Here is a 25,731-nt window from a genome sequence, read left to right as displayed (position 1 = left end):
GCTTTACTCTCTTTAAACGTACAAGTTTTATTTGAATAAAATGTGAAAAATTAAGTAAAATTATTAGTAGTAACGATTAAATAAAATGTAAATATATATATATCAATAAAGGAACGCACAGGTATATTGGTAACCAAAATTATAAACACTCAGTTCAGAATGTAGATACAGAGAGATACAATGCTAAAACTGTTTCTGCCAATTTTATTTACAGCATAGAAAGGGAAATTTCACATAACAAACACATCAAAATCTGCCATTTTGACATATTTCTTTTGCTGGACGATTAGGAGCGAGGCACCAGCTTCAGTTGGATGGGTCTTTTGGGTGCGAGCAGACCCTGGATATCCATCTCAAATGGGACCTGGCAGGAAATTAAATGTGCAGAGAGAAAATAAACAGTGAGAATTGAGTAAACATTGTACGTAACAATGTGACCTCTCCAATGTTAATTTAAAACGTGAAAAAAAGATACCTTATGACCATTAAGCTATACTGCTTTTCATAGGATGTGAGGTAGAATGATAAGATCAGCACAAATTACTGTCCAGGGTTAAGCAGAGGTTTTAAACTTTGGACAGACCAAGATAAACAACATAATGTTATGTAACACTAAATAAAACACAGTCTAGCCACCCATAAATGAAATTTGAACAGGCTGCCTTATACAGCCTGAAAGACTGAAAGCAGGCAGAGTGGATCTGTTGTCTCACCTCAGTCTCTTTACAAACAGAGAAACTGTATTGCTGCAGGATCTCCACCACTGCCAGTTTTATCAACACCAGAGCAAATCTCATCCCAATGCAGTTCCTTGGCCCCGATCCGAAGGGCATGTATATGTATGGATCAATGTTGTCCTTGTTTTTCTTGCTGAATCTGAGGGGACAAATACAAGATTTCTATCCAAATGTGCTCGTATTGAAAGCAGACTAGAGATGGTACACAGCAATGTGCATTTCTCCCCCTTATTTAGAAGCAGTATCAGCTTTTCACCCCGTCTGTACCTCTCAGGTTTGAACGCCTCTGGTTCAGGCCAGATCTCAGGGTCCCGGTGCAGAGGCCATGTAGGTATCATGACAACCATGTCCTTTGGAATCACGACGCCATTTATCTCCACGGCTGCTTTGGCCACACGCTCCAGACGCGCGGCGATGGGGAACAGTCGGAGAGACTCATTGATGACGCAGTCCAGGTACTCCATCTCCATCAAGGGCTGATAGTGAACAGGAGCCTACACAAACACCAGCATGCCTGTTTACACAGCACTGAAGTCACACAGGTCACTCTGAATAAGTTAGAATATCATTCAAAAGTCAGCTTATTGCTATAATTCAATCCCAAACTAAAACGACTTGACCTATATTTAGAGCATTTATTTTGGCTGATTTGACTATTCTTCCTTACAGCTAATGTAAACCCATCCTATTTACATCACCGCATACATTGTAATGGGTTTTGTGAGCTTGCTGGCTAATCGAGCACAGTGATACCGTGGCAATTTAAGTTTGGCAGCGTTGGTGGGTGTCAAGCTGTGCAGGAACGTGAACTCAGCATCTCGAAAAAGCGCATCGTTGGAACCCAACATAAAAAGGTATAAAGGTTTTTGGAAAGTGGGTTGACTTTATATAGAAAAATGGATACACAGTAGAAGATGACATGACTTCCCAAACAATAACCAACGGTAGAAACTTCCCTCTAGCAGCTTGGGTTCTGAGCCTCTCCTGCCTCCCTCCAGACTCTGGGAACTTGATTTCACTTGTGTACTAAGGTCGCCTATTTGATAAAGGATTTACTTTTAAAACAGTGTTTTGCTTTGTTTTTTTTTGTTGGGCTTTGACTATATTCAGGGACAGATGTGTTCCCAAAAAAAGACGACGATGATGGAGATAATGATGCTAACTTTTATGGTTATTCCAGTAGATCCCTTACTTGCTCCCACGCCTCTTGTACCTTGTGGATAAGCACTCTTATTCATACTACCTTTAAGCTCACCAGAAGAACCTTTCTACCTCTGTGGCCCTAAAACAAGAGGTTGCATTTTAAAAGGTTAAATTGATGAGGGCCCTTCAGTCAAAGCAGAAGTGCATCAGCGCTCGCTATGATAAGTGCTGCCTGAATAGTGCAGTCAGTAAGGAAGAAGTTAGGAAAAGGAGTCTGTATGCTTCCTATCATGGTTCCTTTAGCACAGGGAGCTCACAATGTCCCTTACTTGGGGAAGTATAATTACTGTTGAGCAAAATCAAAAGCTAGAGAGGAGTTTTAAGAGGGAGAACTGATATATATATTTCTTAAAAATGTAACTAATTAAAAGCATTTAACACTCTCCCTTCATATAAATCAGCCCTGAAGGTTGGAGTTGTACCACATGTCTACTAGGGTTTTCTATTTCAGGGTAATTTACTACCCAGATAATTACTTTTTGCCCTGGTTCTAGCACTGAAAACAAAGAAGGGGTATTTCAGACTGCATAATTCTATTCTTGTTCCTGGAAAAGGTTTTTGATAATAAAATACACCTTTAAGTTAAATGTATCTATTCGGCTCATTGCTTAACTGTAAGACAAACTAGGGCTGAACGATATATAAAAAAAACCATATAGATAAAATATAAATCATATTGATCGATATTGATAATTATGAACAAAATAAAAACATATTTTAAGTGCAGTCCAGGCCTTTTTATGCTGTTGCTTAATTACCTATCTTTAGATAAAGAACACACTGAATTCAAACTCAACCCTTTATTCCACCAACTTTTTACCAAAACTGCAAGATTTTCAAAAAGAATGCGTGCTCTCTGAACTCTTTGAAGGGGGCGGAGCTTGGTTCCTGGGTCTGCGTTGTGATTGGTTGGGAGGATGTAATGATGTAATATTAACCTATATGGTTATAATGCAAAAGGAAGGAAAACTGTTGTTCTATTGAACTTTTTATTGACGCTTTTTTCTATCATTGATACATCTATCGATCTATATATATATATATTGGTATTGAATTATCGTCCAGCCCTATGACAAACATGTAAGAGTGGAAAACTGTCGAACTTCGCATCGTTTGCCCTAGGTAATTCAAAACACAAATTAAGCCAAATGTAAGTTTCTGACGTAAAAACATAAAAGACTCAAAAGCTTTATGTTTAAACATACTGTACCTTGTTGGGGAAGGTAGCATCGATCTCCTCCTGGAGTTTTTTCATGACCTCTGGATTCGTAGCCAGGTTGTAAGCCAAGAAAGTGAGAGAGCTGCTGCTTGTCTCATAACCAGCAAAAATGAAAATCATGGATTGAGAGAGGATCTCATGGTCAGTTAAACCTGTAGAAAATGCGAGAAGATATAGTTCACAATAGTAAGTTGTGTAGCCGTGTGTATTAATTTGCTAGCGTTTGAAGTTTGCCTCACTTTTGTCCTGTTGTGCCCCGCTGTTCTTTTGGGAATCAATCATCAGTTGGAGAAAATCTACTCGACTCTAGAAGTGAACCAGAAGTGGTAATATCCCATTTAAAATCCTGCTGATACAAAGATGGCCAGATACTAAAAAAAAACATCCCATCATCCTAAATAATACTACCTTCTGCTGGCTGGCCTCACGATTGGACTTGATCTTCTCCAGAGAAGCGTAAAAGAAGTCGGTCACAGATTTGGGGAAGAATGATAATTCAAATTTTTCAAGTATGGGACCAAGGAAGGGAAAGAAAGCTGAAATAAAAAAAAAAGACATTAATTATTTAATACAGGGTTAGATAGTTCAGGAACTATTTTGACTGTTGTTTCATTTACAGATTGGGATTCATCAAACCGAAACTTTGTAATATATAGAAGCATTAAAAACATGCTGTGAAAAGCTAAAAGAGTAAAAAACGGCCTTGTTTTCTAAAGACTTTATCATTATAAAAAAACGTTTGAAATTTTTTTTGCAAATCTGACAACTGCAACACACAAATTACATAGCAATAATAAAATATTTATGACACATTTGGATCTTTTACAAAATATTGTTCTTTGTAAAAAAAAAAAAAAAAAAGCTAAATTTTTTAAATGCAAGGCTGCTACGCGTTGCTTCTTTCCTCTTTGACTTTCTAATCAGTTCATCTTTTTCTCAAGCAACTATTTGCAATGTCAGACATTAGTGTAAAACTCAAAATGAAGCCTAACCGACAGCGAGGAAGAGGGGGTTTAAGAAGTCAAACTTCAACATCTTCTTGATGTTCGTCACAAACGGGTCTGATGGGTTGTTCAGCGAGTCGATGTCTACACTGAAGGCCGTGCTGGTTACCACATCCATGCTGTACGATCCAAAGAATCTACAAGCAATCACAAATATGTTTAATGTATGCTTGCTGGCTTTAATGGAGGGAACGTTAAGCGTGCTCGGGCAGAAGTCTTACTCCTTCAGATCTAATGGTTCGTCCTTGTCTGCCTTCTTTTTCATGCTGCGGATCAGGTTCGCAGAATGATTCTTCATGATTTCAAACATCTGACAAATAGAGATAGATAGAGGAAAAAACGTGAACGTTTGCACAAGTGAAAGGAGGAAAATGTTTTGGTAAGAAATATAGGTTACCTCTTTTAGTTTCCCGGAGGTGAAGGAAGGAGACAGGACACTGCGGATCCTTTTCCACTGGTCATCTTCAGCAACGGACAAGGCATCATACAGCGGCCCATTCAGATGGAAGTTCTGTCAACGTGATAAAACAGCCGTTAAAGATGACCACATTAAACATAAATCATGGAGACTTTTTAGATTAAAAAGGTGTTACTGCATACCCTGCGGTTGGTGAAGAAAGACAAGCATTCCTTAACCAGGACCGCCTTTATGATTTCAGGATCTGTGACACACAGCACAGGCTGGCGCCCGTCGTAGATGCTGAAAGATGAGGATGAAACAGGCAGCTTGAACCATGAACTAGTGGTTTATTGTTTCTGTTCCTGAAGAAAAATAGCAAGAAGTTTGTCTCAGCATTACTTTAAAAAAAAAAACGGTCACAGCATGAAAACTCACCCCCATACCTTCCCGTATTTCTTTTTGCATTCTTCGTCGAAGGTGAAGAACCCCTGGTTACAAAAACAATGTCATGTTAAAACCTCAAAACAATTTAAAAAATTTTTATACCATTATTACAAGAAAAAATAATAATAAATGGATCATCTTAAATAATGTTGCTCAGAGAAGCTAAATTACTTTATGTTTTTGAATATACTATTTCTATATAATTTTTTAAAAACATTTAAATTTCTGCATTAAGTTGAACTGCATATTGAAAGGTTTGAATCTGCCTGTATTGGACTGACCACATCAGACTATATTGGGATGTTCTTGGACTTGTTTACAGAACCTTAAGATTGTCATTGTAAAATATATAAATAAATAGAAATAAACAATCAAAACAAACCAAGTTAAACAAAATGAGTTCAAACAATACAATTTTATGATGGATTATATCTGTTTAGTACTGTAAAATCTCTTCTTGCCACGATGTAAACAAAAGCTTCTCTCCTAGATGGAGCCATTAGATGGAGCTAGATGGCATTTTACTGTCACTACATTCTTACTTTTCTCTCAGATAAAAATACTCCTGGATCAGTGATTCTGTGCTCTCTCTATGCATCTGCCCCGTCTTCTCAAACCCCCAGTTGGTCATGGCTGATGACCGCTCACAATAAGCCTGAGGCTGCTGGAGGTTTCTTCCTGTTAAAGTTTTTCTTTCCCCTGTCGCCACCTGCAGACTAAGTATGCAGGATTGCTGCAAAGGCAACAACACAATGCGATCTGCTGGGTTTCTTTAGATCAAAAACGTTTTAACCAACCTGTCTGCATGATTTCCCAGAACGGGGAAATTGTGTTGTAAATTGGCGGGATATAAATACGGAAAATAATTGAAATAAAAAACCCAAAATCTAAATGGAAATTAGTCAAAGTCACACTTTAATTAAACTATTCTGACATCTGTATTTTAAGCCTTAATTTGCAAACTAGACAAGAACAACTAAATAGGATGTTACACAAATAATAAACTCATATATAATAATAATATTTTAAGGCCAACAATAAAGAAAAAAATAGTTTAATACCAACAATAGTATTTACAATAGAACATATGAGTCTTGTAAACTAAACAATAAAATAAATTAAATCCTGGTGCAAACTAAATGCCTCCCTTTTTACTGAACTTCCCCCTGGTCTAAGTTGTCTTTTATATTATTCAATACTGTTTATTAAAACTGCAATTTAATTAACAATAGTCTTAGGGTGTATCATAGGATATAAATATAAAAAAATTGTTTTAGGTATGTAAGTATAATTTATTTGTATAGACATTAAAATCACAAAGTGCTTCACAATAAAAACAACGTAAAACACAGGGACACTACAATTCCATGTGCATCCTAGACAAAAGCCCTTTTAACTAAAAATTGTTTAGAAATCTATACATGAGTTTTAAATTATTGGTAGATATACATGATTTAACTGTGTGATCATCTCACTTCACTAAAAATGACTTAAAAACAGGAACTTCCTTTTCTCCCCTTTGATTATTGATTAAATAAACATCATATTTTTCCATGATTTTACGTTGACAGGGAGGTTTAAAAATTTATTTTCAGGCTGGCGCCAGACATTGTTTGGCTGGATTTCACTTTATGACCCTGTGCTTAATGAAACTCATTTATGAATCCTGTGTAAAAGCACAATCTACACAGAGTCAGCTGTAAATGTGTTTATATCACTCATTTAATCAAATAGGTTAACAACATAATGAACATTCAACCAGGTCTCTTTTTGAAAATTTATTGTCAAACTCTCTTAGTTGCCAGTCAACCAGAACAATTTAGATGCATTATTTTCCTGACATTTTAAACCAGAACAAGACGTCTGCTGAGCAGAATAACTCTATGAATTTGTTAGATTTCTGTTTACCTTAGGCATTAAATATGAGAAATAGATATGACCTTATCATTTCAGTTACTCTGAATTAATAAAGAAACGTTTTTGTGAGGAGTGTTAGGATAAATTTGGACCACATCAAACAGGCTAACCAAGCCTGACTTTCAAAATGTTTCTTGTTGCTGAATTTGGGCAGGAGATATAAGCTGAACACCTTTCAACCTGTTACCATGGCTAAATGAGGGGAATTACTGTCTTTTATTACCCATAAAAGGTAAATGAACACCAGTATTTGAAGAGCTGGTTCATACCTGCATTTTCCCTCTCCTAATGTACTGTTCAATGGATATATTTCCCAAATGGATAAAACAGTAGTTATTAAAAAAAAGGTATAGCCTATAGCTGAGAAAGTTTAAATCTTCACAAAGTGTAAAAAATTATAGATCTAAGTCAATGATTTCACATTTAGATTTTCACAAATTAATCAGAAAAAAAGACTACAGATAATTGAAATGGTTGACTTATTAGAGATTTTCTTTCTTTAATCAAAATTAAACAATAATCTCCTTTTTGAGTCAGGTGGGGTCTAAAAAGTAACATCTATGTTTTAAAAAAAAGTAACATGTATACATTACATACCCTTCGATAATGCAGCATTGTACCAAAAAATGGGACGGGTTTGGGACCTGAGATCCCTAATCTCTTGAAAGTCCCATATGGCCAGTAGGCGTATCTATGTGGGTGAAAAGTGATGTGTGGGGTAAAATCAAAAGACACATTCGCAGCAAATAATAAGAAATTCTAATAACAAACATATTTGATTCAAGTAAGTGAAAGAAATTATTAGAATACACATTGATGAACACTCACACGAGGAGCAGAGTGACAAAGGCCACCAGCAGGGTCCATGTCTCAGCGGAGAAGTAGAAGTAACCCATGTCTCCTCTCGGTGGAAGAACCGGTCTCTGTGAAACCAGGTGTCACAACCACTGCCTTTTATCTGCAGCGTTACTGACCTGTTGCGTAAGGCCAAGTGTGTGAGAGTTAAACCAATGGGAGCTGAGGTTATCAAGAGTCCAAGAAAGATGGATTACCACTTATGGTAAAATTTCATCCACGATCCACAATCTGCCATGCTTCTACTCTGATTAAACTATAGCAGTATTACACTGCAAACTTGGGAAATGTTCAACAACTTTAAAGTTGTAGGACAATAATGCAATATATTATTTATTTATGTGTCTTTAAATCCTCTTTTTTTTCTCTGAATAAAATATTAATTAGTAAGACGATTTTAAATGACTTTTATGGTATATGCTGGAGGAAAAGCAAAAATAAATCAGTTTTGAATGGCATTTTGTTTTAGTCTATAACTAAAATGTTTTGTTTCTGTTCTATAGTACTCTTTCAGACATGTTCAGTCATGTTATCGGATATATGGGTAATAGAAACTGCTTGTTATTTTTTCTGCAGTGTGCAGAATGAGGCCAGGGGTAGGCAGGTTACGTAATGCTGGAGGGAGGGAACAGACTTCCCATTTCCGGAGTTGCAATAAAAACACAAAAACCCCACAGAGCTAAACGGACTTTGGGCATACCACAGTCATGGGCTTTCTTCCCTTCTTCTCGTTTGAAACATGGATTCTTCTGATCTCATTTGTCTTCCTGTTTGTTTTGTAAGCAATGACTTGTAATTCAAGAAGCTGTTTTCACTCAAAGCAGAGTTCTCCTTCACAATAAAATTCACCAGAACTTTAGCTAATGCCAAAACCATAACATGATCTAACATGCCTCCTGTGCAGGTATGGCCACTGGACATTTGGAGTATTCAAGAAGTTGGGGATCGCAGGACCTAAGCCAGTGATGTACTGGGGGACCGTTGGGAGATATAACCAGGTAACTAAATACAATGACAGAGGAAATTAAGGTTTTTTTGTTTACTCGTGTACAAATAAGTCACATGTAATTGATCATGGCACACCAACACGGCAAACTAAAATAATGTAAAGCTCATTATATATATATATATATATATATATATATATATATATATATATATATATATATATATATATGTTCCCATTAATGGGCTTCGATCACCAAAAAGACAAAGCCTCAACACAAAAGTTTGCTTTTTTTCCTGCTTGTGCGCAACACCGAACAAATCAACTGTTATTGGTTACATCAAGAACAGTCTAGTCACATACTATGACTTTACATATTTCTTAACGATTCATTTATCGCGCCCTGTCGGATTGTCATATTTTTATATCCTTTAAGGTGCGTTCACATTGAATGTGAATGCCGCCACTTTTACTAGCTGTGGCTCGCCTCACATTATCGAAATACAGCAGTACGATCTAGTGACACTTTCATTTAACTGCCACTCCAGCCTCCTCACTCACTCTTCTCCAGGTTTCCTCCTTTCTAGACTTGTCTGGATTGTAATAACTGGTTGAGTCATACAACTCAGGCCGACCGCAGACCGCTACTATCAGCTTTGATTCCATGTTGAATGAAAACTGCTTTGTCTCCGCAGTCCTTTACCCCACGTCACAGCCACATCTACTTCCGGATTGGTTGTCGTGGCATGACAAGTCTTAAAAGTTCAGCTTTTTCAACTCCAAAATCTGTTGCTTCGCATCCATTGCAGGTGTTGTGTTGCTCTGGCTTCACTTTAATCGCCAAAATCACACATTTTGCGTAGCTAGAATTGCCTCTGTGGCCTTGCTTAGTCGATAGTAAATGACCAATTAGTAATTAGGTACTTTTTTTCAGCTTCTTTTATGCCTGAATATACTTTTGGCATTTGGCTTTTACATTGCTAGTCTATTTAAGGATGACGTTTAGTCCTAATTTCTGTTGCAACATCACATTAAAATCACTTAGCTCTATGAGCAGCTGTATGCATTCTTGTACTGCAGAACAAATTTACGTATAGGTTGGAGCCTGTGGTTTACATCTTGTGTGTTTTTTAGCACATTTGGACCCTACAGCATGGATGTGATGGTAAGCTGTGTATTTGGTGTGGACCTGGACTCAATCAACAAGCCTGCAAATCCCTTCATTACCCACGCCTCAAAGCTTTTTAATTTTCCTTTGCCTCTTTTCTTTTTTCAAGGTACTGCCCTTTGAGTTTACCTTTTTGTCCACTATGAACAGTTTTACTTGTATCTGGAATTAAAACTGTTTAATGTTCTATGTACCCTCAGGGTTTTTTCCATTCTTCCTTCCTCTTTTGGAGCTCCTTGGGCTTTCATTTTTTCCCAAGTCCTCTACTACTTTCTTTAGAACGGTTGTGGAGAAAATAAGAGCAGAACGGAATGAGAGCTCAAGAAAGGTTTGCCAAAAACACACCAGTGCTTCATGGTCCTGATTGTTCAAAGACTTATCTGTAGATCCTCTTAAGGAACTAAGTAAACATTTTTTTTTCCTCCTATGTCTGCTTTCTGGCCCATTTTTAGAATTTGACAGATATTCTTCAGTATTTCATCAACTCAAAATCCAGTAAAGAAAGGGAGAATCTGGGTAATTACAAAGGAATTTAATTTAAATTTATTTAGATTCTTAAACAATACCAACAGAAAAATGAAGATGACTTTAACTCAACACCCTCTTATCCATCCCAACAGGTCTGAATGATCATGAGATCTTTTCTCAAGTCACAATGCTCCTGTTTGCTGGTTATGAAACCAGTGCCACCACTCTCGTTTTCTTAGCATACACTTTGGCAAGGAATCCTGAAGTCATGAAACGTCTGCAACAAGAGATAGACTCAACTTTTCCACACAAGGTAGGACCAACACTTCTGGCACCCAATGAAAATTGACCGCATAAAAAAAAAAACTGTGTTTTACCTCATCAGGGTCCAGTCCAGTATGACAGTCTGATGCAGATGGAGTACCTCAGCAGTGTGGTGGATGAGTGTTTGAGGTAACATGTATTTGTTTGTTGTGTTTGGTAGAGCAACAGAAGGTTAAAAAAATGCTGAAAAAAAAGTCTTTTTCAGGCTCTACCCCCCAGCTGCACGTTTGGAGCGAACGGCTAAGGAAACGGTAAAAGTCAAAGGAATAACGATCCCAAAGAACATGGTTGTTATGATTCCAGTCTATGCCCTGCACCGAGACCCAGAGCTGTGGCCGGATCCAGAGGAGTTCAAACCTGACAGGTAGCTAGCTACCTGCGTTGACGTTTACACTATAAACTCATACTGAGTGCATTTAGTTACATTTCATACCTTGCCGCAGTTGGCATACAAAGGTTTTAAACCCCTACTTGTTTTTTTGTTTTTTTTACCTTGGCCCATGGTAATAATTTAAAGTAGTCTTAATTAACAACTCTTAACAACTCTTTAGGTTTTCAGTCAAGACCTTTTTATCTGATAAAAAATGATTTACCACATTTACGCAGTTTCTTAAATTCAGCTATTTGCAAGTTCCTTGCTGAGAGATGCATCATCCCTCAGCTAGTCTCCTGTTTGTCAAGAGTTTAGGTAACAGCTATATAATTACCTTGTTTGTGGTAAAATGCATTTTTCTGGTCTGTCAAACTTTCTTTTGGGTAGTTTCTTTAACAAAAATTATATATGTAATGCGAATAAGAAGTAAATATGATAGATTGCTAGTAAGAAAGTGCATTTTGCAATGTCTTTTAAGTTTTGAATTAGGCCCAGTGTTTATTAATTAAGATTTGGACTAGTTAAAATAAACAAAAAAAAAATCCCTCCTAACATGTCGAGGCATTGATCAAAAATTAGTAACATTGTGATCAGTCTGAAGGAAATCTTTGAAAACGCTTCAAAAAGTCTGAATCAAAGTTGCTCAAGAGAGCCGTGTTTTACTTTTTTAGTATTTATAATATCCTTCATTTGACACAAACATTGTGAGACAATTAGTAAGGGTTATTGATGTTCTCTTACCACACTGCATTCAATCTATGCTGTCAATAAAATTATTTCTGTGTAGCCACTATATCTATTTAATCATTTAGGATTTTGAGGTCTTATTATTTAAGTCCACATGGCTAATTAACTCAACTCAAACTTTATTATAATTATAAACTATTTATAAACTATTTATAAAGCACATTTAAAACAACCGTGGTTGAACAAAGTGCTGTACAGATATCACAGTTGCAGGAAATAAGGTAAAAACTAAACGCTAAATTACATAAACACAAAGAAATAAAATAGAATGAAAAGATTATATAATAATAATTAAGTCATTCTTGAAACAAAATACAACAACTGAATGGATTTTTGGTTTGCACAATAGTGTGGACCAATAGCCAAACGTCTCACAAATTAAAACCTGAAAAGTACAGCGAGCCAAAACATTGGATAAAGACGTTCTGACTTTTCTTCTTTCTCCCAGTTCCAGGACTGAAGTGTCCCTGATCTGATTCTAACTACAACCTCATGATTAATACTCCTACTAATAGGCCGTCCACCTATTTATTAGGCAATTTGGAAATTGTCTAGAAACAAAAATTCACCTTACTCCGACATCATGAGCACTGTCAAAAAGCACAGGATTCGTCCCAACATAACACGGGAACCCTTTTCTTTAAAAACTCACCTCTTTTTTCCATTCTACCAAAGCTCTACGGCAGCAGAGACAGTCAGGGAAGAAGACAAATCCTCATGTTCATCATCCCACAAATCAGAATTAAGCTCTCAGCAAACACTCAGTGATCCTCGCAAAGAAGCACAAATCTTCTAGATCAAGCGAGCAAATCTGTTCAGAGACATATTTTACAATCATGGAGACGGAGGGCTTCATAAAAGCTGACCCTAAAACACAGTTTCTCTCTGTCTGACAATCACACTGACAGAAGTAAGGAGTTTAGATGTCGGCAAACATTGTAGGAGTAAGGTTTGTCTTCCAGTTAGAAAGAGAAAGATATAACAACCATTACTAAGAGAGAAAGCAAACGATGAAGGTAGGGTGGGGTTAGAAGAAGACGAATAATAAATCCAAAGATGTAATGAAATGAGGAAGACTTTAACAGGACTGTATATAGATTTTCTTGTTTTAGTCTGCATGTATTTTGGTAAATAAAGATAAAAACCCAACATCATTAAATGCAAATCAAACTCTCAACTCTGAAGCAGAGGAATGGCACTTTCAACGTCATAAAGAGAAAGTTGAAAACTTACAGAAAACCAGTAAAGAAATAAGTTTTCTTAAAAGCTACATATACAACTTGCATTAGCTGACAGTGTCAGCAATTTCCTCACACAGCAAATAGTATGTAAGGTAGGTAAGGAACGGTATGTGGAAACCTCCAATGTTATACCCTAGTAATGGCTGCAGCTTTTCCTACCTGCTACAATGAAATATTCATCTTTTACATGAATATTTCCATGAGAATTAGTGAACTTTGTCCCTTATTTATTCACTGTGAATTTTTGTATACATGCTCTAATGAGTGTTAATGGGTAAGAACATTCCTACTTGTTTGAAATGTGCAAAAAAACACACAGCTAAAATTGTCACACTATCTTAGACTAATAGTCTCTTTTTGTGCTGTGTTTATAGATTCAGCAAGGAGAATAAACAGAGCATCGACCCATACACTTATCTGCCTTTTGGGGTCGGACCGAGGAACTGTTTGGGGAGGCGATTCGCCATGGCGTTGATTAAACTGGCCTTGGTGAAGGTATTGCAGAACTACAGCTTCCTGGTCTGTGAGGAGACAGAGGTAATTATTGGAAAAACTGTTTTCTTTCAAAAACATACAGCACGAAATGTCAGTTGTGATTTTGCAGAAAGAAAGAAAGAAAAGGACCCATTTGCCTTTTTGTGTGCTTGTTAATTTCCAAGATCCCTTTGAAGATGAACCCTGAAGGCCTTGTTGGACCTCAGCGACCAATCAAACTACAGCTGCAGAAACGCTCTGTCAGCTCAGCAGATGTGGAGAACTGAAGATGACCAGGTGTCTGATTGTGTCTGACTGCACATCGCTCAATGCTGAGCCTATATATGAATGCTATAGCTTGTTTTGATAACGTGCACTCAACACTAATTTCAGTATACATATCAATAATGAACATTATTTAAATTGGACATTCTAGAACCATCTAACTTCATTTTGTGAATGATACACATGTTGCTTTCTTCTTACTCACTTGGCCTGAGATTACTTGACATTACCTGATGATCCAATAGAAGAAAAATCATTGATGTGAAAGAGGGAGAAAACATACAAATAATTAATTTCTCTGAAAATATAATGAGGCATAAAATGGTAATATGAGGAAAGAGCAGTTACTTAAACGTACCTGTATACTCTGTGTGTTCTAGTACTAAAACATTACGCTGAAGACTTCTGAGTAAGTTTTTGTTCACCTAAACTGTCTTTAAATGTGGACGATTTTCAGTGGAAATTGTTAATAGTTATAAACACAGTAGATTGTAATGCATTATAGATTAAAGGGATTACTGAAAATAAAGTTGTGCATACAATGCATTTTCCTAAATGCACACACGTACTCCCAAGTAAGTGTGTGTGTACACTTATGTTCCTCATTTATTTAAAACCTTTTCTGGCTAATTATCTAACGTCTCAAGACAGATGCTATGGACAACAAGGCCAGTCCTAATGTGGTGAAACATACCAGTAATTTTATGAGCTGGGTGTTGATAGTTAGGGCTAAACTGTGAATTAAGTTTAACATTAGTGTTGAGAGTTGTACTGGTAGTGGTTAAATCAGGATTAGGTTGAAATAGGATTACACAAATGAAGCGACAGCACGCAATAGTGGCGACAATAGTGGTGCCAATGTGAACGCACCTTTAGAGCCAATGAGAGCCCAACAGATTTACTTTCACAAGTGGAGCATTACTGCTTTTGCTATAGCGTTCCGCTTGATACGTATTCAAAAAGACTTTATTGGTCATTATTTTGGGATTATTTCAATTTCATTGAGCACAGAAACCGACATTTTACTTAAAGCTCAATGTACCTAAATATAAACAAATAATTCTGCAAACAAAGGCTGGGTTCACCAGAACTCTTTTTCACTTTTACAAATTGCTCCCAGACTTAAAATTCTGTCATTCTCCATTTCTGAGATTGATGAATAAATCTTCCAGACAAACTCGAGCTCAAGAAACCTTCACATATACATATGTGGAACATGTTGAATCTAATTGAGCTTAGCGTAGAAAGACGGCGGGGGAGTTTTGTCTCCTCCTACGGTAGATGTCAAATAACTCCCAATCAATTTTACTGACATTCACCATTTATTTAACAGCCTTGGACAGAGCCCCTGCATCTATGGAGCAGAGGGCCCCCAGGATGACCAGACATCCCGGATTTCAGGGGACAGTTGCCGTTTTGGACAAGCTGTCAACAGCAAAAAGCTGTACCCGGAAACGTCTCCGATTTCAGCGTTACCCGGTCGCCTGCTGTCAGAGTAGTAGAAGAGCCGAGTCTCTACAGTAGACAAAACATTTTTCATTTGAGAAATCTAGTCACCTCATCCAAGGAGCCAGAGGGTGATTACCAACCCTGCCAGGCCCCGGTCCCCTCAAGTGTGAGTTGGGTGCGGAATCCAGGGCCCCACATGCCAAAGCCTCCCCTCCAGTGAAGGACCCACCAGATACCCGAGAAGACAGCCAGCTGGGGCTGGTACATTTTTCCTAAATTAGGCATTTTAATTTGGCATCTACTGCCAAGCAGCAGGCCCAGAATGCATTAGTTTCGGGTTCAAAAGGGGAGGTTGTGGCCTAATGCTTAGAGCGAGGCGATGTGTGAAACCTACATTTGTAATAACTTAACCTTGAAAACCTAAGGTATCATGCTCGGTTTAAGTTCTACTATTCAGAAACTAGTAGTATCTTAGCCAACACCAGCTGCTGCTAATAGCAGCTACATGTTAGTCAGGGAAAATTATCCTGTTGATTAAGAGTGGCAAGCGTTGCTAGGCTAAAAGAAGATAAAATGTTTTTGTCAATATCCTTTCACTTACAAAAAATGCTTCAAAGCAATGGTAGTTGATGGTACGACGCCAAACAATAATACTAAGTTAACCTATCAAATCCCTGAATACAAAAAGCACTAAAAAGGTACGGGACAATGAACCCTATTTGCATCAGCTTTGCAAAATTTCCAGAATCAAACTTACATTTTACTGTCTAGTGGGACCACATGAATGAAATATTTGATGTTTAACTGCTCATGAGAAATATTAATAGGCAATATGTAATTTTGTGGGGTTTATTTTTTTTTGTACATAAACTGTAGTGTTTAAAATGGATATGATGTGTATATTTAGCACAAATCTACACATTTCCCAACACTGATTTGGGAAATACCTTCCCAAATCAGTGTTGGGAAGGTATTTGTTATGGCTACTGGGCCTATTTATGAAATATTGTTACTAATTTGCATGTAAATGTGAACCACCTTCAGCTCCAGTCTATAATACTTATACATATTTAGCTATATGTGTTTATTGGCATAATATTTAGCAATGTGTAACAACATTAAACAAAAAGGCAGCTTTATCTTTACAAATATTTGCTGTTAATTTCTCTACTTACCACATGAATAACCTAGTAGAGCTGAGGCATCCCTCGCTAACATGCTACCAGCTTGACTTTGTTAAATAAAGTAAATAGGTGAGAGAGTAGACTTTCAGTTTTTAGCGGGTTAACAATAAAAGGGTTTAATATGCATTTAGCCTGAGTGTGTCAAAGAGCCTTAGTGAAAGGCTGACATAGCAGTCGGGAGCACGTGAGAGTCACATGTTTAGGTGTGTTAAATTAGGTGAGAAGTAGCGTTGAGATAAAGAGTGCTCACTAACTGCTTGGATTAGGCTGTGGCTCATTTGATAAACAGTGTTTGACCTTTAGATCCAAAAAGAATAATCCTGATTTCATTAGTCAACAAAACGTTGCACAATTTCTCATTGGGTCAGTCTGTTCTTTGACAAACTACATTATGAACATGTTTGGGGTTTGTGGGCGCTTCTTTCTGATAGTTTGGCTTCATAGAAAGCTGATCATACGATCTTTGCTGATTATTTGATTTTCCCAAAGGCATATCCACCGCGCCTTTCTGGTTTGTTTCCATCTGAAAGTATTTGACATCCTTACCCAAGCAGCCAAGAATTTTATGCACTTTTTTTTTTAAAAACGCTTGCACCACCTACTAATGAACAAGATCTCTAAGAACTGGTTTTACCGGTACTCAGGTTTTCAGAGAGTAATGCTCTATAACTAGAATGTACAGCATCAGCTGCATTCATCCTTAAATAAGGGAAACCTGTTTTTTTCCACAGCCGGAATGTTAATATTTTCAATATTTAACCATTGATATCACAGAGAGCTGGTAAGCGATGCTGGACTTCTCTCATGTTCATCATAAGTTCGTGTTGCTCATGGACATTTCAAGAAACCAAAAAGTACAAGAAAAACCTGCAATAAGAAAATTAGGAAATATAGTTCACCATTACTTTTTCTTAAGAATATTCTTAGACATTTTATTAAATAAATAACAGCAAGCGATTGTTGCTTTTTGAGGCAGTTTTAGTAAGTCAACAGCAACCACCTGAGAGCAAACATGAGTTCCATGGGAATAAAACATTTGGCACCGTTGATGCACGATTGCACAACCTATAATCACAGGCAAAGTTCATCCAAACATAAGCGTGCCAACTCTGAGGTGAAGTCAAAGAGCGATAGAAACTGCTGCGGCCTTCTTCACAAACACATTCAGACGAGTCCCAACAGAAGCACAAGCAGAACAGCGTGGTCCTGCGCTACTAATAAAACGAGGCACGGAAATCTCTTTCCCAGCTTTTATCTTCCTGCTCTTTCCTCCTGATCTCGTCCTTCTTCTGCCCTTTCGGCCCCTTCTCCTTGTCTTGCCGTTGGTGTTTTACGGCATCGCGATCCCCGGCTTGGAAGTGAGTGACTTTGGCTCTTTTCATCAGTCCAAATCCCAGCCCTTTCAGGTCTCTCTTCAGCACCGTTGGCACCGGCTGTTTGGGGCCGTCTGCCTCCGGCCCCAGGCCCGTCCCTGGTTTCCAGCCGCTGCGGACCATCATCTTGTAGCTGTTGCTGGATGGGGGGAGGCAGTAGTAAGGCGATGGCTGAGGATGGCTCACGCTGAACTGGTGCAGAGTAGAGGAAAGATGGGACGAGCGGCTGCTTCTGTACTCACAGCGGCACACGTCGCACCATTGAGGCTGGGGCAAGCTGGGAAGGTTAAGAGAACACGTTGGAACGGACATGTCACAAATATTTGACTTCCTGAGTAGAATACTACAGATTATGTTCCAAAAAAAGTAAAAAACAAAGCAACTGGACTGGTTTTCCGTAGTTTGAAGACGTTTCGCTTCCTATCCAGGAAGCTTTCTCAATTCAAAGAGTCTGGAGTAATGTGGAGTACCAAACTTTATACTACTGCCCACAACTTGATGCTCCACATTACTCCAGACTTTTTGAATTGAGAAAGCTTCCTGGAGAGGAAGCAAAACGTCTTCAAACTACGGAAAACAAGTCCAGCTGCTTTGTTTTTTACTTTTTTGGAAAGACCATGACCTGGATGACTGAGAATCTTCACCAGCATACAGATTATGTTGTAAAGCTGAATAAATACTGTACATCAGACGAGTGATTTCTCTTTGCAATGGAAATGTGTATTCAATATAAACCAAGGCGCCGCACTCCAGTCCTCCAGAGATACTATCCGGCAACTTCTAGATGCAAACACAGCTAAATCAAACAAGTGTCTCGCTACCATGCCTCTGCAGAGAAAATTCAGCATCTAAATATTGCATTTGCATTTGGGCACCTCAGAAATAGACATTTAGGTTCATATTTCGATATGTTCTCCAATTTTTAAAACGCGTGACTGTGCAATCTGTTTACCAATAGCTATCAATAGGACTGTATTTTAAAACCAGATGGAGAGTAGCCACTATAGAGCCTTTGGTGTGTTTTCATATTAATTTAGTATAGTGGACAACCCTGAGAGTGTACGTGCATGACTAAACCTGATGTTACATTTTTAGGCTTTAAACCTTGCTTCAAAGTACAGCCCCTCTCAGAAAGTATACAACCCGACCTGGAACTTTGTTGCAGTTTAACAACCAGCAAGTATCCCACAAAAGGTTGCAAATACCCTCATAGTAAAAACAATAACTGGATTTCAGTTTTTATGTACATATCCTGACCCAAAATGCTTTTGTATACATTTGAATGCATGCATGCATGTTTTGCTGTTGTCACAACCTCCTTTTTCCCCCCACGTGAAGGTTTGAGCAGTTCACAGCTTTCTTCGTGTCGTGTGAAGATGTTGTTTTTTCACACAGCTGTATTTGTACTTAGATACATATGCTGATGCAATTTAATAATAGGTGACTTCAATTAAATTTCAATTATAATTCACAACAAAAAAATAAAGACATTGTCAGATTAAATTTTCTGTTTGAAAATCACAACCTGTCTGCAGGTATTAAACATACCTTTGTTCTGCATTAAAATGTTTTTATAGGTCTGATGTAATATTCTAATCTTAAATGTTCTATTTTTATTAGCCGTAAGCAGAAAATCCTCCAAATGAACAAACAAACAAAAAAAGTCTTAAAAGCATCAATCTGTGTGTAAATAATCTTTATGTGTTTCACTTAGTGAATTTAGTTTCTGAAATAAATTATATTTTTAAAATATTCAAATGTATTGAATACGACTGTGCTAGGGCTGGGCGATAAATCGATGTAATTGATTAAGTTGAATTTACAATTAATTAAGGTGTATTTTTTTGGAAAATCTGGATTTTACTGTGCCAACGAACTATGTGGGCTTCCATGCTGACAATAGCAGCAATGCTGAATATACGTTTAGGAAAATATATTGTCAAAATATTTTACAGTACATACGAGGCATTTTAATTTACTCATTTACTTTTTTTTTTAAGTTAGTTTGAAGTTACACAAGTGAAGTGAAGCCTGTTCTTAACTCATTGTGTAAAACCACTAGTGACAAACCTTTTGTTATATTCTATTTTGTTTCACAGCTTGGATTTAGTTGCACTTTGAATTTAGGTAAACTCCCAGACGAAATACTGGGAGTAAAAGCAAGTTTTTAAATTAATTCTTTAATTTATATTTGCAAAATGAAAAGGAGTAAAAAAACAAAACAACAATGATTAATCCGATTTGGTACAATTACATCGTAGTATTAATCATTTTATTGTTATGCCATATCACCCAGCCCTAGACTGTAATTCAATTCAATCCAATCCAATCCTACTGCCGTGTTTAAAGTCAATTACATACATTCCAGTTTTGTCTGAGTTATAAAATAACGTAGTCAAGTTCACTTGACGATTGGAAAAACGTTTTCAAACGAAACCCGACCGACTGCCTGACCCTAGTTCCACATTAAACACATTTCTAGGACACCCGTCTCTCAGTAGTGGAATATTGCCAAAATTACAAATATCCTGAACAAAAATGTAATTTTTTTAAGATAGATTAAGTGGGGGGCAAAATCTTTCATCTAAGTTCACACCACACGAAAAATTAAAAGATTAAAAATGTGTCCGTTTCCTCCCACCTAAAAATTTGTGTTTATGTTCACATAAAATCCCAATAGAACGCACTGAAGTTTGTGGTTGTAACATCAAAGTTCAAGTGGTATGAATACATTTGCACACCACAGTAAATCTTATTCAAACAGAGCAAACAAAGGACTGTCCTGGCTTCACAAATGCTTGTGTTACCTCACTCAGCACACTGTGCCCAGTCTGGTAACATCGACTTTGATCCATTACTGAACACAGACACCTAGTAAGACTTTTAGATTGCTTCATTTGAAAAAAATATATAGTTTTTTTTTTTTTTAAATGCAGCACTACCTTTGCACAAGACACATTCAAATAAATGCATTTTTTTTTTTACAAATAATTTCTGAAACCATTACCCTAAGCACCACCTGGAACGCGTTCTCATATACTGGTTGTAACCTCTTTATGTCAGCGGGCAGAAATAAGTGTACTAACCTGCTTTTAGTTGGTGCCTCTCTCTGTGGACTTCTGCCATAGTTTAACAACTCATGGAGGACGTCATTATGTCCTGCTGTAAAAAAAACAAACGAAGAATTATTATAATATTCATAAGAGGGGAAAAAACAGCTGACAAGTTCTGCATGGACACATGGAGATACCTTCTACCGCCAGGTCTTGGGCATCCCTGCCCCTCGTGTCGACCACTCCTACCCAGGCTGCACCGCGGCTCAGCAGCAGCCTGACGGCGGCTGGCTGCCCGGACCAGCTGGCACACATCACAGCTGTCCACAGGTACGAGTCCTGCGGCACACAACAGACTGATGGAGCCGAGGATAACGCATCGAGATTAAAGGAAACTTTTTTTTTTTTTTTTTTGCGTGTTGCTACCTGAAAGTTTATGTCCACTCCCTTTGAAATCAGCTCCTTGAGCCCTGGGATGTCTCCCTGATGGGCGCAGCGCAGCAGCCGCAGTCCCCGCAGCTCTTGACTTCTCTCCGAGCTGCTCGCCTCCCGTCTCTGGTCGCCTTCTCGTTCGTCCCTCGTCTCTCTTCGGACCGCAGCCTCGGCGTGCTGCCGCCGGACTCTCCGCCTCGGTCTTCTGTAAAACCCGCCGTGAGGGTCGCGCTTGTCCGTCGCCCCGCTTGACTGGTCCTCTCGCGTTTTTTTCTCTTTCACCAGGTCTTCGTAGAACCTCCTGACTTCCTCCCCGCTCAGCTTTGGGCTTTTTTCAGAGGAGGTTTGTTCCGATCTGAAACGAAACGCATCTTGCTCGCTGGCGGGGATAAACCCCAAAGCAGCCATGGGACGCGACGACTTTCTAATCTGCCCCGGTTAAAAGCCCACCTTACGTAAACAAAGCGGGACGCTTGTTAAAAGCGTCGTTAGTGCTGAGCTGGAAGTAAATAAATCGAATTAGCTGAAGCCTAAACTCACCCTCTTTAGCGACGAGCTAATCGCAAACTAGCCACCATCCGCAGCCCGAACTTAGTTTTAAATCAACGCAAACGATGATTACTTAATAACCACCAACATTATCGGAAAGTATTTGACAATCTTAGCCAAGCATTTTAAACACTGGGAGCATAAGACATTAGTGTTTGAAGCTAGAGTTGACTTTCCGGAAGAACTCAGCGTTTCCAGGGGGACCAATCTGGATGCTGCCCCCTACCGGCTTGGATGCTCTTGTTGCATTTCTGATATATTATTCTGATATATATATATATATATAGAGAGAGAGAGAGAGAGAGAGAGAGAGAGAGATAGATAGATAGATAGATATTAACAACTCAGCATTTAAATCAGTTGGTTACTATATGACAATAATAAAGCACGTGGCTTTTAGCGTGTATGCTAACAATAATGTAGTCAACATGTGTAACAATTGGTAAATCCTGCTGCTTTTCCAATTTATAACTAGATTGTTTAATAACGTCTCGCAGTTTTCCTAAATCTAACCTCTGACTTTACAGTGGGATGCGGTACACGTAACACTTGCTCTTAGTTCGCTTTCTGCTGTTTTTTTTAATTCTCCATTGGACGTCACAACAGGACAGTGGAGGACTCCTGCTTTCAGCTGTTTGGACCCATTATCACCTTTACACTGTAAGGTTTTCTTTGAATATTACTAACAGTGGCCCAAATATCACCAGTACTACTGGCCCAAATGCCATAAAGCTATCATTAAATGGGATCTAAACAGTGTGATTTTTATCTTCCTTGCATTCTGCCAACAATAAACACACACAAAGCAGTTCTACAGAAGGCCCTTTTTAAGTTAGATGGTATCTATATAACATGTTAACATCTTTGGGCAAATTAATCCTACAAAACATGAATATTCATGTTAAAATAATCATGTAGAAGCAGAAATGTTTTTTCTCCTGCACTCCATTAATGGCCTCACTGGGAAATACTTTTACCTAGTTTCTGGGCCATCTTATATGCATCTGATTGACAACCCACCTTATTTTTCAAAGAATAAAATCTTTATAGTTGGTGTGGGAGTTTACAAAATCTAGTTACGTTTGTTCCAAGCAGCGTTGTCCCCATAGCGCCCTCATGTGGGCAGATGATCCATTCACTCTTCTGTGATGTGGATCAACTGTCTTCTCCATTTTTAATATGATTGACCGTACTTTACAATAACAGGGTTTCTGCAGAAATTAGTAGATTTTTATGTCCTTTGTAACATTTTTAATGCCCCCAAGTACCCATGACACATGTAAAGGCAAACTCTGGAAACTCAATGTATTGTAAAGTGCCTTGAGATGATTATTTTAAGATACAGCGCTATACAAATGAAATGGAGCTGAAAACAGAGTGGATGCAAAAATGTCTGTTACAGAACATTTTACTACGCTAGAATACATATTTCACAAAACTTTTTTTAAAAGTATTTTTATGCTACCGGTAATCAAATTCAATGCATTTTAATCCCACTTAAGGCCCATTTTCTTTTAACAAAATCCATTAAATGACTTTAAATGCTTTTTAATGACCCGCAGAAAACCTAAAACCATAACTTTAATGTCTTTGTCATCAATAAATGCCATCTTTTAGTACATTTTATTTTTCAAAATGGGTAAAATATTGTTTTTTTCCCAAAAGGGACAAGGCAAAAATACAAATCTTTTTGAAAATGACTTAAAACATAACATAAAAGAGAAGTAATATGATAACTAGACAAATTTGCATTTCCTGCGAAAATGCACTGTGAATGCAGTAAGCTGAATGACTAAGCAAAAGATGCAGAAGTTCTTTGAAGAAGAGAAAAAATAGCTGAAAAGCATTGAAGAATTTGAAAAAGTTAAAGAATTTGAACATGAAAGAACAATAGCTGAATGATTAGAAGAAGAAATAAACTGAGGGAATGGCACCAAACATCTCCTAACTCATTCTAAACACTGAATCGTTTAACAAAGCAGAAGTAGAATTTCAAACTTGAATATACTGTAGCCATATAGGCCTGCATTTCTAGGAGTAATAAGGGGTTTTGCCCCCATTGAAAAGCATTGGATGTTTGACACCTCATAGCTTGGAGATGCTTTATGCGACGTAGGCCAAATTTCTTGTGGAGCTTTCTCTCTAAAGGAAGTACAGACTCTGTGAAGCATAAGTCTGTACGAGCTTCCTAGAGCTACTTCCGGTTAGCAACATGCTAACAGTTAGCCGCTAACATGGTTGTGTTCAGTATCACCGGTTGATTGTACTCTGTCAGTTTGGTCTAAATCCTGTACTGGGAAGTGCCTCAAAAAGGGGTGCCAATACTTAATGTCACCAAACGTGACCGAAGTTCATGGATCAGATTGGCCTCCTTTAGCAACTCAGCCTCACCACATCTGGGCCCAGAACTCAACATTTGACCAACATTTGAAGCGCCATTTCCCACAGGTGGGTGCTGCTGTATTGGCCAATTGGGTCGTGTCTGGGCATTATGCCGGGTCCTGTTGGAAGCAAAGGCCCAATAGGAAAGCATGTGAAATCCAAAATGGGCCAGAAAAGTGACACATGGCTGAAAGTCACTTGAAAATTTTAAAATGTCAAGAGGAAGTGACTGTGCGAATTTCAGATTCCTACATTAATCACGGCAACTGCGGTGAGCGTCGAAAGTTGCCATTCTATCGCAAGGAGCCTGTCCCTCTGGCCCTCAGAGTTCCGTCGTCATGGAAACTCACTGACACACCTGCAGCGGCCCGTCTACAAAAGTGGAGACACTTTGCTCAAAATATGTCCCATTGGGTTATAATGGAGAACTTTGCCTTGCACAACGCTCCATATCTCCTGATCCGTAAATGGTAGAGACGTAATTTTTTCTGCGTTTATTTCGTAACGGATAGGAGAACAAGAAAAACTATCAGTTTTTGCTGAAAATATTTTAATAAAGGCGTAAAAAATTATGATCTAAAGGGGATTTTTAAGGAATTTCAAAAATCCTCTAAAAACGCTCCCGAACAAATTGCTCTAGCTGAAAAAGTATAAGAGATATCAAAATAATTCTTTCACTGTGAGTATCAGCAGGGTTTTGAGGACTATGGTGCTAATTTTTATGTTTGTACAAAAATCGGTGTAGGCATGGCGGCGATGTAAAAAAGTGGATCATTTGGGGGGAAGGAGGTCCAAAGCGTTTTCAGGATTTTGCACATTCGCTACTCCCGAACAAATTGTTCCTGTGGCAAAACCGTAACAGCTATCCAAAAAATTCCTTTTTTGTGAGTGCCAGAAGGGTTGGGACATTAATGTGTGAAAGTCACATGCCTGTACATCAAACGGTTTAGGAGTAGCGACGATGCGTAAACGTGTTATGTTTTGGATTTTCAGACGTCATTTTTCAAAACCGCTCCATAGGACATGAATGGGGTAGGTTTCGGGTTTGTGTCGCTCTGAGGTGATTTGCGAAAAATCTATAAATGCTACACCAATGAGGGTTACATTTCCTGAATCCAGACAAAAATTCCTACGTTTTGATGTATAATTTATGTGGATAGATTGAAAGTTGAGCGAGTGAAAAGAAGTTGTTCGGAGAAGAAGAATTTGTTGAATTTCTAGAGTGTGCACTCTACCAACTGCCACTTGACGACCATAGCAGCGCATGTTATTTGCTGATTTTTTTTGAAAAGCCAAAATTATTTTAAGGAGGTACTATATGAAAATGGTAAAAGATATGAAAAAGCTGAAATATACCATAATTGCTGAAAGATATCACTACATTTTAAAAGTTGAATGGCGTTTCTAGCTGAAAGTAGGCTGAAGCAGTAAGCTGTCAAAAAGCAGCTGAAATGAGCGGAATTTTAGTGAATTACATTCATTTCCTATTGGAGAAAAAAAAAGC

The 25,731-nt window shown here is 38.0% G+C and overlaps 3 protein-coding genes across 3 annotated transcripts; 1 reads left to right on the top strand and 2 right to left on the bottom strand.

Moving 5' to 3' along the window:
* Positions 1-286: 286 nt before the first annotated feature.
* On the bottom strand, positions 287-7,820 carry LOC105940029 (cytochrome P450 3A56). The gene is given in 13 exon segments (NM_001309937.1): positions 287-364; positions 714-876; positions 1,005-1,231; positions 3,151-3,311; positions 3,399-3,465; positions 3,568-3,695; positions 4,152-4,300; positions 4,385-4,473; positions 4,561-4,674; positions 4,764-4,863; positions 4,999-5,051; positions 7,522-7,615; positions 7,753-7,820. Coding segments are annotated over 13 exon segments (1,491 nt in total).
* Positions 7,821-9,637: 1,817 nt separating this feature from the next.
* LOC118559032 (cytochrome P450 3A56-like) lies at positions 9,638-14,207 on the top strand. Its single transcript, XM_036129717.1, has 8 exons — positions 9,638-10,002; positions 10,094-10,221; positions 10,346-10,409; positions 10,514-10,674; positions 10,747-10,814; positions 10,891-11,049; positions 13,421-13,583; positions 13,706-14,207. The coding sequence occupies exons 1-8, from the start codon at positions 9,879-9,881 to the stop codon at positions 13,805-13,807; spliced, it is 969 nt and encodes a 322-aa protein (XP_035985610.1). The 5' UTR covers positions 9,638-9,878; the 3' UTR covers positions 13,808-14,207.
* Positions 14,208-17,343: 3,136 nt separating this feature from the next.
* On the bottom strand, positions 17,344-22,047 carry LOC118559028 (G patch domain and ankyrin repeat-containing protein 1-like). The gene is made up of 5 exons (XM_036129711.1): positions 21,837-22,047; positions 21,291-21,746; positions 21,062-21,203; positions 20,898-20,973; positions 17,344-18,088 (listed from the first exon to the last, which is right to left on the bottom strand). The coding sequence occupies exons 2-5, from the start codon at positions 21,702-21,704 to the stop codon at positions 17,653-17,655; spliced, it is 1,068 nt and encodes a 355-aa protein (XP_035985604.1). The 5' UTR covers positions 21,705-21,746; positions 21,837-22,047; the 3' UTR covers positions 17,344-17,652.
* Positions 22,048-25,731: the final 3,684 nt, after the last annotated feature.

The sequence above is a fragment of the Fundulus heteroclitus genome, unplaced genomic scaffold (assembly GCF_011125445.2).
Source record: "Fundulus heteroclitus isolate FHET01 unplaced genomic scaffold, MU-UCD_Fhet_4.1 scaffold_205, whole genome shotgun sequence".
Taxonomy (NCBI): Eukaryota; Metazoa; Chordata; class Actinopteri; order Cyprinodontiformes; family Fundulidae; genus Fundulus; species Fundulus heteroclitus.
Note: the sequence above shows the minus strand (reverse complement) of the source record. Positions and strands in the feature narration are given on the sequence as shown.